Source organism: Canis aureus, chromosome 7 (genome assembly GCF_053574225.1).
Source record: "Canis aureus isolate CA01 chromosome 7, VMU_Caureus_v.1.0, whole genome shotgun sequence".
Taxonomy (NCBI): domain Eukaryota; kingdom Metazoa; phylum Chordata; class Mammalia; order Carnivora; family Canidae; genus Canis; species Canis aureus.
This window is the reverse complement of record NC_135617.1, coordinates 32,581,641-32,595,736: the sequence shown is the minus strand read 5'-3', so window position 1 is coordinate 32,595,736 and position 14,096 is coordinate 32,581,641. Positions and strand designations below refer to the sequence as shown.

The 14,096-nt window shown below is 33.2% G+C and overlaps 1 protein-coding gene across 5 annotated transcripts in view; it reads right to left on the bottom strand.

Annotated features, from left to right (window-relative positions):
- The window catches only part of PHIP (PHIP subunit of CUL4-Ring ligase complex), a 131,862-nt gene that overhangs the window by 97,280 nt on the left and 20,486 nt on the right, over window positions 1-14,096 (bottom strand). For 4 of the 5 annotated variants that reach the window (XM_077903303.1, XM_077903301.1, XM_077903299.1 and 1 more), the window contains exon 7: window positions 24-184. In XM_077903303.1, coding sequence (XP_077759429.1) covers window positions 24-184 — 161 coding nt within the window. Of the gene's footprint in view, window positions 1-23; window positions 185-9,220; window positions 10,441-14,096 lie in introns of those variants that run through there. The other variant, XM_077903302.1, reaches the window with a different exon arrangement.

The window sequence follows — 14,096 nt, the reverse complement described above, 5'->3', positions numbered from 1 at the left end:
ATAATACTTCAAATATTACTTACAGTAAATATCCGTCTGCCAGTTCGATCAAAAGTTACACAGTATACAGACGACAAGTGTCCAAGAATTCGTTTATGCATTTTCATGTGCTGATATACCGCTGTTGGAACAAGTCGTTCAAGTCTGTATTTCCCATTCAGCTTCCGTGAAAACAAAGTATCCGCTACCAAGACAAAGGGGTAAATGAGTATAATTCAGAAATTAATTTTTTGTTTTCATTTTTTAAGACTTCATGTATTTCAACTTCTCATATGTTGGTAAAAATAAAGATGCTTTCTAATGTATATGGTTCCGAGTTTTACTGGAATTAAGTCAGGCATCATCCTCATTTTACAAATAAGCAAAGTCAGTTTATATGACTAACGTCACAAAGTATGTGAGATATTAAGCTAGGATTAAATTTTAGACTTCTTTACTCTCTTGCTAGTACTCTTAAAAACCAAAAACATTTTATATATTATTTCTTTAAAATGCCCCCATGAGATACGTTTTCTTACAAAAGCAGTTAAAACTGGATCCAGTAATTTTTACTTTTACCAACCAGCAATTCTTGAACACATTAACTTTGACACGCCATATGATGTTTAAAAAAAAACTTTGCACAAATGCAGAGAAAGGAATAACTCCCTGCATTATTTTAAGAAGTAATTAAACTGGGGATCTTGCCAAACACCTGTATAATGATTTCTTTTGTAGAATCTATTAGCTCTTTTTTGTCATCCATCTTTCAAGGTAGGACTGAAATTTATCTTCTGCCCAGAGCCTGCTGTGCTGACTCCAGCCCAAAATATTCTCTTCCATCTAAATTACTACTGTATGGACTTTCTATTCTAATAATTATAGACAAAGAAAGTGCTCAATAAATATATGACTGATCTGCAGGTTCATTATTCATTTATAGTTTCCTTTTAATATACTTTTTAAAATTACTTTTAATCTAAGGCTTTTTTCTGTGACTGCCATCTACTTTGCATAGTAAGCACTACAGCTTCTCACTTGAATTTAGTCCCAAAGGAATTTAAATATATATACAAAATACTATTTAATCTAGATTTAGAGCCCAGCAATTACGTCCTAAAGGTGATGAAATACAAGTATCATGGCATATCATAAAAATCTCAGTATTATTTTATCCACGTACAAGTGTTTGGCTCACACTATATTTAAAAGCAAAAAAAAAAAAAAAAAATCTTGTCGACTTGTGAGGAGAAATGTAGAAAAATGCTCTGCATTACATTTCAAGGAATAGTTATGTTATATTCATATGTTCTTTTACTATATCAATTATTTTACAGTCTTTTTTTTTTTAAGATTTTATTTATTTATTTATGAGAGACAGAGAGAGAAAGAGGCAGGCACACAGGCAGAGGGAGGAGCAGACTCCACGCAGGGAGCCTGATGTGGGACTTAATCCCGGGTCTCCAGGATCACGCCCTGGGCAGAAGGCAGGCGCTAAGCTGCTGAGCCACCCAGGTATCCCAATTATTTTACATTCTAATAGAATACACCTCTTGCTATTAGTACATAAACTATGCTACAATCTATTTTTAACATCTGGGACTGAGACAAGCTTTGACAGTTGTAAACTAGCATATTTAGGCCTAAACTGGTAATACAGTAACAGTGTTTCATTAAGTTTCTAATAAATCTGATACATTTTTCCTTATGCACAGAAATAGCCTGGTGAAAGACATCCTCTAGTTCTTTGGTTCCAAACTGATTTAGAGTAAGAATCTCAGAAACCCACAGACATCAACTGCCTTGCCAAAAGAGGACTCAAATGTTCTTATCCAAGCACTTAGCATCAATGACATCTCAGACTCACCTGTCTATTCTGTAAGAAAATAACTGATGATAAGTAACACAATGTTGACAGGTGTTACTAAGATGTAGTTAATTCCTTTCATCCAAAATTTGCAAAATTCTCAAAATCACACATTTTTTAAAGACATTTAACACTGTTCAGGTATAAAATATGATTACTAGAGATAATTATCAAAACAATATCAAACAATATCAAAACTATTAATGATCAAACACATACATATGTCAAAATTTTAAATAATTTTTTATAAAGACCATTTAAAAATTGAGTTGATGGTATTTTCTAAGCAAAATATACCTAACAGAGAAATATTGCTGCTGCTTTTAACACTTTTTTCCACTAAACTTTCTAAACTGGGATTAAATCTTTATTATAGGAGTCAACTGGAAAAAAAAAATCTTTTTCAAAAGGCTACTTTATAGTCAACTTTTAAAATCAAACTTTCCAGAAACATTATTTGAAATACATTTGTAATTAAAACTATAGTTGTATATACTACTTTTGTTATGCTTAACAATTAATTACTGACTATCCAGGATGGCTTGGGTGCCTCAGTGGTTGAGTATCTCTGTCTGCCTTTGGCTCAGGGTCCTAGGATCGAGTCCTGCATGGGGCTCTCTGCATGGAGCCTGCTTCTCCTCCCTCTTCCTATGTCTCTACCTTTATCTTTGTGTCTCTCATGAATAAATAAATAAAATCTTAAAAAAAATTAATTACTGAATATCCTTGATTTCAGACAAATTACAAACTCGTGTAACAATAACTAAAAGATAACCTACAGAGAATAGTATGTAGAATTTGCAGCTTAGAAGTTGCTGGACAAACTTGAGAGGGAGTTAGAAAAGAAAATATAAGTATGCTTCAATAGTTGAGGAAAACCTGAGTAGGCCTGAGCAGATCACACAGAAAATTTTTACAAAGGTAGAGAGGAGGATGTTTTAGGACTCTCATTCAATGAATTCATGTTCTTTTACCATACATTTGCATAATGTCTATCTCCCTTACCAGATCTTAAGTACCCTAAGGAAAAGAAATTGTCTTACTCATTTTTCCCACAACTAAGTATATAGGACCTTTTAAATGAAAAAGTATATAAAAGAATCTTAGTTAATAAGATACACAAGATGGTTCAATTTAATCTATAGTTTTATGGCAGAAAGGCAAATGGCAATTACTTTCTTAAAAAACTGTTAATAGACTAATTGGATTTTTGAGTAAAAAGGAAATGTCTCTTGGATTACAGAAACTTCTTAAATTTTATTAAACTAGAACATCAATTTTTAAAATGAGTATGGTTAAAAAGATATAAGGGGTCACAAAGGAATAAGTTCCTAATATGACATTATTATAGTTTTAACCTTAAATCAAGTTAGCATATAGGACTTGGGTTGAAAGTACATTTATTTTCCTAGGTATGGTGATGGGAAGTATTCTTAAATTAAGCCTGCCAAAGCAAATTTCTATCTTCCTTCACTTGGCAAATTCTTTCTTACTATCTAATGTCAGTTAAAAATGTCACCTCTGCTAGTAAGACTGTAGTGAATTTCAAAAGCAACCTAATTGGTTGCTTTGTAACAACACTCCTGTGATCAAACTACAATGATCTTCATTTCATTCAGAATACCAAATTCCTTACACATCAAGCCTACCAAGGCCATGCATAATCTTCTCTCTCATTACCTCTTTTATTTCGCTTGCTACTTGAGACCCTTTTACTTGGTCTGCTCCAGCCACTCTAATCTCCCCCACTCTCACAACACAAGAGGAATCCTCCTAATGTAGGATCTGCACTGGCTGTTCCCTTCAGCCAGAATACTCTCCCCACATATAGCTAATTCTTCGACCGGCTCCAAGTCTTTTCTCAGATTTCTGTCACTTCTCAATGAAGCCTAACCTGATCAGTCCATTGAAAATTGCAACTCATTTCCTACCATCACCTTTAACGCCTGTTCCCCCCTTTATTTAGCTCTGTATTTGTTCTTTTTCTTTCACTTATCAACTGATGTTATAATATTTATTTGGTCATATGTTCACTGTTTATATCCTGTCTATACCTCCCCAACTAGAATTTATATAAAAGCTCCATATGTTGCAGATTTTGTCTTTTTTGTCTTTAGATTACTTAAAAAAGCTGACAATGATGGCTGGCACTCAGTAGATGATCAGAATATTTGGTGAATTTTATGAATAAATTACACATATAATAAAACAATTATATTTAAGGGATAAAACAAAAATGGATTTCTTTATTGAACAGATTATATATCCAAAATATCTCTAAATAGTTCTTCATTTCAACTGCTCTGTTAAAAAGATTTAATCTGGAGGGAAAGAGAAAGAGAAAAGTAAAATATATTGATATTTTACTCAATATCCTAATAAACAGAACAGTAAGTAAACATTTAAGAAATCACTGTTACCCATTTGAAATATATCAGTCTTTTTAAAATTTGAAGGGGGTGCCTGGGTGGCTTAGCAGTTAAGCGATGGACTCTTGATTTTGGCTCAAATCATGATCTCTGGGTCTAGGGACGGAGTTGGGGCTTAGCATGATTGTGTCTGTCCTCTCCCTCTGCTCTTCCCTCCCGCTCCCACACACGTGCGCACATGCTCTCTCTCAAATAAAATCTTTTTTAAAAATAAGTGAAAGTAAATAAATAAAATTTGAAGACAGAAAAGGAACAAAATGATGAAAACTGTTACCTACAGCAAATCATTCAAAACAGTCTTTGAGACAAAGTCTATGTGTACAACTCTACAGAACTATTAGAGATAAACAAAAGGCACACAATTTTTTTTTAAAAGATTTCATTTATTTATTCACGAAAGACACACACACAGAGAGAGAGAGAAGCAGAGACACAGGCAGAGGGAGAAGCAGGCTCCATGCAGGGAGCCTGATGCGGTACTTGATCCCGGAACTCCAAAATCATGTCCAGGCATCCCAGGCACACAATTTCTTAATGTTAGATGTAACTATATAATATCTAACCAGTGGATTCATATCCATTACTTCTCTAAATATAAGGACAATAAATTAAATCCCCCTCAAGTCACTTTTCCCCAGTTTATACTTATTTTTCAAGAATTGATTTTTTTAATAACACTTAGTGTAGAAAATAACATAAATGAAAGAAGAAAAATCTATAATTTGATCACTTAGTCATTTAAAAAATTTTATGAAGACTTCCCTGTATTCCTTTGTGAAGTAAGAGTTGGCTTCCAAATTTGACCTGTGTTCAAACCTGATACTCTGAGGACTTTCAGCAAGTTTCTCTGTCAACTTTCTAGAAACATTTTCCACAATATACTTGACTTTCAAATTATGCTGTTCTTTGACATCTCACAATTTCACAAATTTCAATTTTATCAGTATTTTTTCCTTTTTAAAATAACTTCTGATTTAATATAAAAAGTCTGCCCAACCAGCCAACAGTACAATAAATATCCACTTAGTTTCTTTTACCTCTCTGTGGTTTAAAGTTCTCATTTAACTCCTTAATTTATCTGGAGTTTTAGTATATACTGGGGCGAAATCTCTAAAGACATTTTTTTCTCCCCTAAATAATCAACCATTTGTTCCAGACTTTTCATTTACTAATCCTTCTTTAGCCCATTAAATTGTGATTAAATTATTTATTTGTATATTCTGTGCTAGATCACTGCACCAAAATTTTAATTTTGTAACTAATGATGTTTTAATATTTATTGGGCTATTCATCATATGCATCCATTTTTAAGTGTCTCAGTCTGATTACTATTTTATTTGAAGATTGCTGAGAAGTTAAAAAAATATTTTTTTTTGGAAATTTAAGGTTAATTTCATCTACTTATAAATAACTGACATCTTTCTATCTAGAAACATTGATGCTTTCTTCCTATAGCTGGGATCAAGTTTTCAGTAGAGATGATTTTAGAAAAAGATAAACATAACCAGAGTTGTCTTAGTTTTCCTCACTATACAAATCTGTATCATCTGAAACAAGGGAAATCTGTATACAAATCTGTATTAGTTGAACCAAGTTTCAAAAGGAAAAAATGGGTAGCTGTCAAGAAAGAGCATCTGCAATAACCTCAGTAGCTATAATTTTGAGGACATTTGAAAATACATGGTAAAATCTCTGCAAACAAAAAAGAACTGAAGCAAAAGTACTATCACTTCCCTCCAAAATGTTTAGAATTTTTTCTCCTTCTGCTAGATACTTTGTAAAATGGACAAGAATATATGGTGCAATCGCAGTAAATTATCAAAGATTAAAATTAACTATTGCTAAAAAAGATGAGTTGGAAAAAAATGTAAATTACTATAAATTAACAAAAATGCAGAGGTTAGTTTTTCTGGGGTTTGTTATTATTATTATTTTTTAAACAAAGAACAGTAAAGCATGCTATACAATGTCTATTCCAGAAGGAAAGCTGTCTTCCCTTAACAATCTAAACTGGAAGGCCCCAGAACAAGTGTGTGCAACTTCTGTCAGCTCATGAAAGTAAAGCCCTGCTGGTGGCATAACGAATGCAAGGAGAAGCATGTGGCTGTAGATTCCAAATCCCAAAGAATTAATTTCTGTGACAAGAGAAAAAGTAGATGAAGAAGCAAGGGCAGACAGACTATATAACTCAGCAGGTATCTCAGTACAACTTGGGCTCTTTTCTTAAAGAGGTACTCAGATAAAAAATATCGGAGTATTTTATAAGATGATTTTAACTGTTTCTTGTTAAATTCATTTCATACTATATTTTGACTAATTCTATTCTGTAATTCTGGTTAACAAAAAATGCTTGGAAAGTTCCCAGGATTTAAGTAAAATGCAAAGGTAGTTACAATTAATTAATAACCACACAAACAGTTCATAAAGCAGAAAAGAGTGAATTCTGGATAATCAGCACCTAGGTTTCATTTTAATCTCCATGATCTGTGTTAATAAAGGCTTTCTAAATGTAAAATTAGTAACTCATAACTATAAAACAAGAGTCTGAAAACCTATAAAACTAAATTTGAGTGAACTACAAAACTGGTAATAAACAGGGAAGCAAGACCACATGAAAACAAATTCCAAACTGCTTTATTGCTAGACAATAATTAGTTTTCTCAATAAAATAATGCCTGATCCATGACCAGGCACTCAGAAGGCAAACTGCCTTCCAAATTCATCACAAGTCCAAAAAATAGCCTATTTGTGGTGTTGGTGATCTCAAAATTTCCATTAGACAAATGTATTGTGTGGTCTAAGGTATTTGATACATAAAACTTTATTCATTTTAAAGAACCACAAAAATGTTCTAATGAAAAGGAGTCTATGATTAAGAGGTCACAAAAAATAGTCATATACATCTCAAAAAGAGAAGTTATGCTAAAGCCAGGAATCAAGTATCTGGAGAAAATAGCTATGAAGAGAAAAGAGAAACCAGGACATATAGCTAGAGAGGGTCTTACCAGAAGGACTTCAAGAATCTAACAATAGAAAAAGTTTTACCTGCTTCAAATAACAATGTGGGTAAATGTCAAAATATAACATAATACCTAGTGTGGGAAAAAAATGGCTATTGAACACTATTATGATGTGTAGCTGATTTGGAAAATAATGGCTAATATTACTGAGAGCTTTAGTACACACCAGGCACTTAACATAAATTCTCATTTAATTTCACCCATCCTTTAAGGTAGGTACTACTATCCCAATAAGGGGATATTCCTTACGAGTAAGGAAACTGAAAGACAGAGGTGAAGCCCAGGTTTGAATTCAGGCAGTCTGACCCCAAAGAGCACACTCTTACTAAGTAAACAGATACTAAAAAAAAAAAAAACTAGAAGAAAATATGCCAAACTATTAATAGTAGATAACCAGAGACAGACTGATTTTTGAGCCATTCTCTGTTTTCCAAGTTTTCTCTATTGAGCATATGTTTATTCTGGTTAATTTTTCAATTGAAGAAAGTATAGCTCAGTCTACCTGAAGGAACTCAAGAGAGCAATATGAAAAATCTAAACTGTCTAAAGAGATTAATTTAAATTCAAAGACTGAGAAAAATAGGCCCAAAGATAAAGATGTAAGGAAATTTAAATTTATTTAATCATAAAAAAAAAGAAACTCTCAAAACAAAGCATATTGAAGTATCAGAATTGTATACCATAAAACAGACAATAACCACTGCCAATTTTACAATGGACCGAATGATAAGCTATAAAGAATTCACATCTGGTTTGATTCAAAAGCCATAAAATAATAAAAAGAGCCATCAATTTTGTTTATAAGTTTTGCTTCTAAAATCTATCCCATTAAGTTTTTAAGGTAAAAGAGAAATATATCAAAGATCATGTAGGTTCAATTATTTGGGAAGAATTCATATAAGAAGGAATTTTTTAAACATTTAACTCATGTAGAGCTACAACTGAAAAGCCTGCGGCAATAATTCTACTGGGGTTACTAACACAGACATTAGTAGGGATTAACCACTAAATATTCATAATTTGAGGGTCAGATTATCTCATCTGGGAAATAATTCAACACAGACTGGCTTATTTCTATACTATCATCTGGTCCTTATGTCATCCTGCACCAGTAACCAGCAACCAAGAACACAAGAACAGGACAAATAAATCACCACTATTATAACAAACAAAATTCCCAACTTTAGTTAAAGTAGAAGGGGGTTGCAACATTACAAGGATAATCCTATAAACAACCTTTTGTCCACAAAAAAGGGGGAAGGCAAGAGAGAACAGAAAAGAAAAATAATCACCTGGGCAACACAGCACCAGGAGAGTTTCTCTTTATTTTAGTACTGTAACTAAAATAATTATAATGCACAGTAGCTACCCTCCAAATCTCTACATACTCAATTTGGTGTTTAGCTGTACCTTCTGTTATGAAACACATCATATTTTTGAGATTTAGGGGATATCACAAAGATAAATAAGATCTAAAAAGGAGAATGCAAATACTGAAATAAAATACAGTAAGTAAAGAGATAATTCCAAGAGTTAAAGCAAAAAAAATCTCATGAACCAAGTACGTAACAAGCACAAGCAAAAGAACTCCCAAAACACAGACATTACAATTACTAAGATAATTTACTAGAATTGTAAAATTACTTGATTTGTATTATTCTTCCTCCTCTTTTCTTTTCGGAAACTAGTCTAATACTACTTCAATCAGAAAATAATAAAATGGTTAACATTATCAGTTCTAAATATTTTTAAGTTTTTATACTAATCTTAATAAAAATTCATTCTTTAAAAGTTATATGGTTTTATGCCAAACATTTTAATGATTCAGTTTTAAATCAACAAGCATTTATACAGCACCTACAAGGGCCAAGTATGAACTAAGGGATCTAACAAAGAAAAAGAAAAGACACAGTACCAGTACTTACCCTCATGGAGACTGCAGTCTCAGGGAAGACAGACATGAAACAAGGACTTACAACAAGAAGTGTCAGCAAAAAAAGTGTTCAGAAAAATCTTGAAATATACAGCAGAGGATCCTAAATATATGGTAGGGGAAGGAGGGATTGGATATCAGTGAGTCAGGCTTTTCTGAAAAATGGACATTTAAACTATGACCTGAATATGGAACAGCCAAAGAATGCTGTTAGGAAGGGAGCACATTGTACGCTGAGGCAAGAGCATGTGCAATGGTCTCAGGCTGGAAAGAACATAGTATTCAAGCTACGTAAGGAAGTCAAATATGGCTAGCACACAGAGGAGCAAGTGTCAAGAGAAGGGATGGGATGGTAGGGGGGCAGACTGCAGAGTACTTTCTAAGCTATGGTCAGGCATTCTGGACTATTTCCCAAAAACAGTAAGCTGAAGGTTTTTAAGGAAAAAGAAATGGGAATAATGTAAGATTTGCTTTAGGATAACCAACTGCAGTTTTATCTCTTGACCACAATGAGAAGAGTTCAGAAGGGATATAACTAAAAGCAAAAGCCGATTTTGCAAAAGAAATCAAAGGGTTCAAAAAACAAAATTTCATTATAAAAAAAAATAATTAGTTTGCCAACAAGATTCTAAAGTCTTTCTCAAAAACTGAATGATTTTCTCTCAAACTAAGCATTTATCTGGTAAGAGATAAACTTTAAAGAACACACCACATTTTACTCTTTCTAAAATTCACATTCTGAAGCACAATTCCAAGGTTCCTATACCTAAATCAATAAATGGACATGGGTAGTACAAGGCTAATGCATAAAGAATTTCACAGAGAAGGCAAGAAGGTGCTAAATAAACATGACATAAAGTTAATTGCATATAAGATCAGAAACAAAATAACCAAGGGTATAACTGAGTTGGTCCACTATCTCTTAAGGTTCAGTTTCTTCAATATAATGAGAGTATCTTGCAGTGTTGCTATGAAAAGCAAACAAGACAAATATTTGTAAACTTGAAGGTATTATATACTAACATTTATACTGACCTTAAACAATCAAATCTTCATGTTATAAAAGTAAATCTTACTGAACAGTTTTTCTTTTATTTTTAAAGACTTTTATGGAAAATCATTTTTCCCCTTGTGTCTTCCTTAAGGAGCTGAATAAATTACTGCTCTGTTTATATAAACATCTACTCAGCCTGATCATGGACTTCCCAGTTTCAAGATGTCTAGGAAGATGTTCAATCCTTAATTTCAAATGTTCCCTGAAGAAATTAAAAATAAAAAGTCAGAGACTTTATGAAGAAAATCAGATAATTTGCTTCACTTATATATATATGAAATTCAACATCAAATCCAATAAGTAATTAGGAAAAATAGGGAACACAAACTAAAAGGGGTAATGGATGGCTAGTGCTTGCTAATTACTACTGCAACTGCTTGCCAGACACATTACAACGGGAGGACAAGGGGCACAGATGATACCTCTCATCACAACTATGACCTTACAAAGAACTTCCTCTCATTATTTATAAATAAATAAATAAATAGATAAATAAATAAATCACAGCTATAAGAGCAACAATTTGAACTCACCTACGTAAATGTCATTCTTCAAAGTGTTCCCCCTTTTTTGGTCAATCATAAATTTGAAAAGAAATTTAAGCAAAGGAAAAATATAAACAATAATGTCTATTTTATAAATTTGGCACTTTGACACAATGAACATTAACTTTATTTCCCTTAAAACAAAAATGCAGTGAGTCCTAGGAGCCTCTCATAGCTAGCTACCTGTTCTTAGAAGGCAAAAAAGAAGGAAGTAGGGAAGCTGGAGATGGGAGAAGAGTAGGGAAGAGAGAATTAAAAAAACAAAGCCTCTGCCAAATGGAAATATGAACATCATTCTTAACTTTTCTCACGCATCCCCTTCATTAATTACATCAATTACCTAACTACCTCTTCATTTAATATTTACAAATGCTGAGGAGTTGGGTCCATAAAGAGCAACAAAACATTATCTCTATCCTCCAGGTCCTAACAGTATAATAGAAAAAAACAAAGGTAAATAAATATCATTCAGAGGACAGATTAAAACGTAGATGCCAAGACCAAAAAATAAAAACCCAAAATACAGCTAAGTCAGAAATGATTGAACACAAATTAGAAAACTATTAAGACTAGAAAAACAGAAGTAAATGGTAGAAGAAAATGAGTTCTGAAAGAAAAAAATGGTCACTGAGAGAATAACAGATCAAAACAAATGAATTTAAGTAAGTGATAAACAGATGCCTAACTAAAGATAAAGCGTGGACTGAGTTGAGGGCAAAATGGCACAAGACTTAACAGAATATAAGACAAAGGATAAATGAACAGAAAAGAAACCACAGATTATTATAATCTTTTAATTCACTGAATTAGGTGTCAAATGTTAAATCTTAGAGATTTATAATAATATACAGTATTTCTAATAGTTATGTAAGAAGTATACTCATATGAGGAAAAAAATTAACCCTGTAACTTCCAGATCTTAGCCCAGTGCCAAATATGTTAAGAACCAACTGCAGAATAAGTCAAATATTGGAAATATGTCAAAACATAACAGTGAAAATAAAAAAGGGTAAGAACTTTTTCTCCAAAAAATGTACTCAAGATTTATGAGCAAAATAATTAAATGAAAATTATAGGAAGAAAGGACAGAAAGTAACATTTATTGTTAAAGTCTATTTTGTGCCTTACTTTGCTATTAAGTTTCAAATTACCAAGTATGGTAGGTATTATCCCTATATTACAAGTGAGGAAGTTGAGAGGCTAAAAAATTAAATAATTTGCCTAAAGGCCACACATCTAAACTAAAGCAGACTAAGATTTATAATCTAATTTTACATGAAACTTTGCTGTCATTGTTCAAACTAGTTTTCTCAGAGAAAACTATAAATGTAGATGAGATCTAAGACTTCTCTGCATGCATAAGCTTCTCAGTGTGAACTGGATTCTTGTGTAGGAAAGCTATTTTTCAAGGCAAAACTGTTTCCTTAACACTCACACATCTTTAAGAATCAGGTTCCTCAGTACTTGTTATCTCCACCCACCAAAACAGCAACCTTGCCATAGAAACAAGTAAAATGAAAGAAGCAACAAGTAAAACAAAGATATGAACTACATATACAAAATAACAAATAAGATGAGATCTGGAAAACCTAGAGATAAAAAGTTTACTTTGCTAATATGGTAAATGTAAGAAAAACACGAACAGGCAATTAGCAAAAGATTGCTTTAATTTAATATATATTAAAACCTTTTCCACAAGATAAAGATCCATTAAATCTCCAAATTTAACTTTAAAACCAGCTTTAGTGTACCTAAGTCTCTTCTTTTAGTCTTCCTCCACCCATGTCATTTATTATTGAACTAAGGTTGTTTATTGTAGGCAAACACAGAGTAAATTGTATCTGAAAACAAGTATAAAATGGGTAAAGAGATTGGAGAAAAGACACTACCTGAGATTAATTTTTTTGAAAGTAAATGCTGTTATGTTTAATACACATTTACATATCTCTTCCACAGAAAATTAGTTAGAAGCTAGATAACAGATTGGTAGGATTCTCGCCTTCCCCCCCCCCCCCCCCAAAGAGATTCTGGAGGACTGGAAAGCAGCTGATCACTTTGGTTCTCTTGCCCTGAGATTGAATTCCAGTTCAATTCTCACAATTTACATCAAGGACTAGGAGAGACGAAACAGGATTTAAAAGCAGACAACAAATAAAACAGGGTAAGGATGCACTGAGATTAAGGTCAAGACTTGGTCCTTTTTTTTTTTTTTTTAATTTTTATTTATTTATGATAATCACAGAGAGAGAGAGAGGCAGAGACATAGGCAGAGGGAGAAGCAGGCTCCATGCACCGGGAGCCTGATGTGGGATTCGATCCTGGGTCTCCAGAATCGCGCCCTGGGCCAAAGGCAGGCGCCAAACCGCTGTGCCACCCAGGGATCCCAAGACTTGGTCCTTAAATCACACAGGTACAGGTTTTAACATCCTGAGTGTAATAAACTGATAAGCCAATTCATTAATAAACTTTAATTTCTTAAAATCCAGTTTCTGAGGGGATACCTGGGTGGCTCACTCAGTTCAATGTCTGCCTCTGGCTCAGGTCGTGATCTGGATGGAAATCCTGGGACTGAGCCCTTCAGCAGAATCTGTTTCTTCCTCTCCCTCTGCCTCTGCCCCTCCCCTTGCTAGTGCTCTCTCTCATAAATAAATAAAATCTTAAAATAAAAAAACAACACAAAACAAGTTTCTGGGTTTTTTCCTTAATTCAAAGCCATCCTTGGACCAAGTGTCTCTCTTCTTCCAACCATCTATTCCATTTTTTTACTGCCTACCCATTTCTGAACTTTTCTTGTCCCACTCCAGTTCATCAATTACCAACAATCTCTTCATTTAATATTTACTAATGCTGAGGAGTTGAGTCTATAAAGAGCAATGAAACATAATCTCTATCATCCAGGCCCTAACAGTATAGTAGAAAAGGAAAAGGAAATAAATAGACACAACTATGTGACAAAAGCTATAGAAGAGAGAAGTATAAGCAGACATTGAAATTTTGAAGTATTAGTATTCATAGAACCGATGGAAAAAAAATTGCAGAGAGAAATAAAACATGTGCGCAAAGAGTTCAGCTGGCTATTAGATAGAAACTGCCAAAGAGTTATACAAAACTAGAGCACAGGTACAGGTGAGGAGGAAAAGGTAGGAAAGGGGGAAAAGGTCAACTTTGTAAGCCACATTATATGGTTAAGACTATTCAAAGTTAGTGAAGGAAAAGAGACGTGACATGACCACATATGCATTTAGAACTTTAGAGTTCTCAACTGGAGG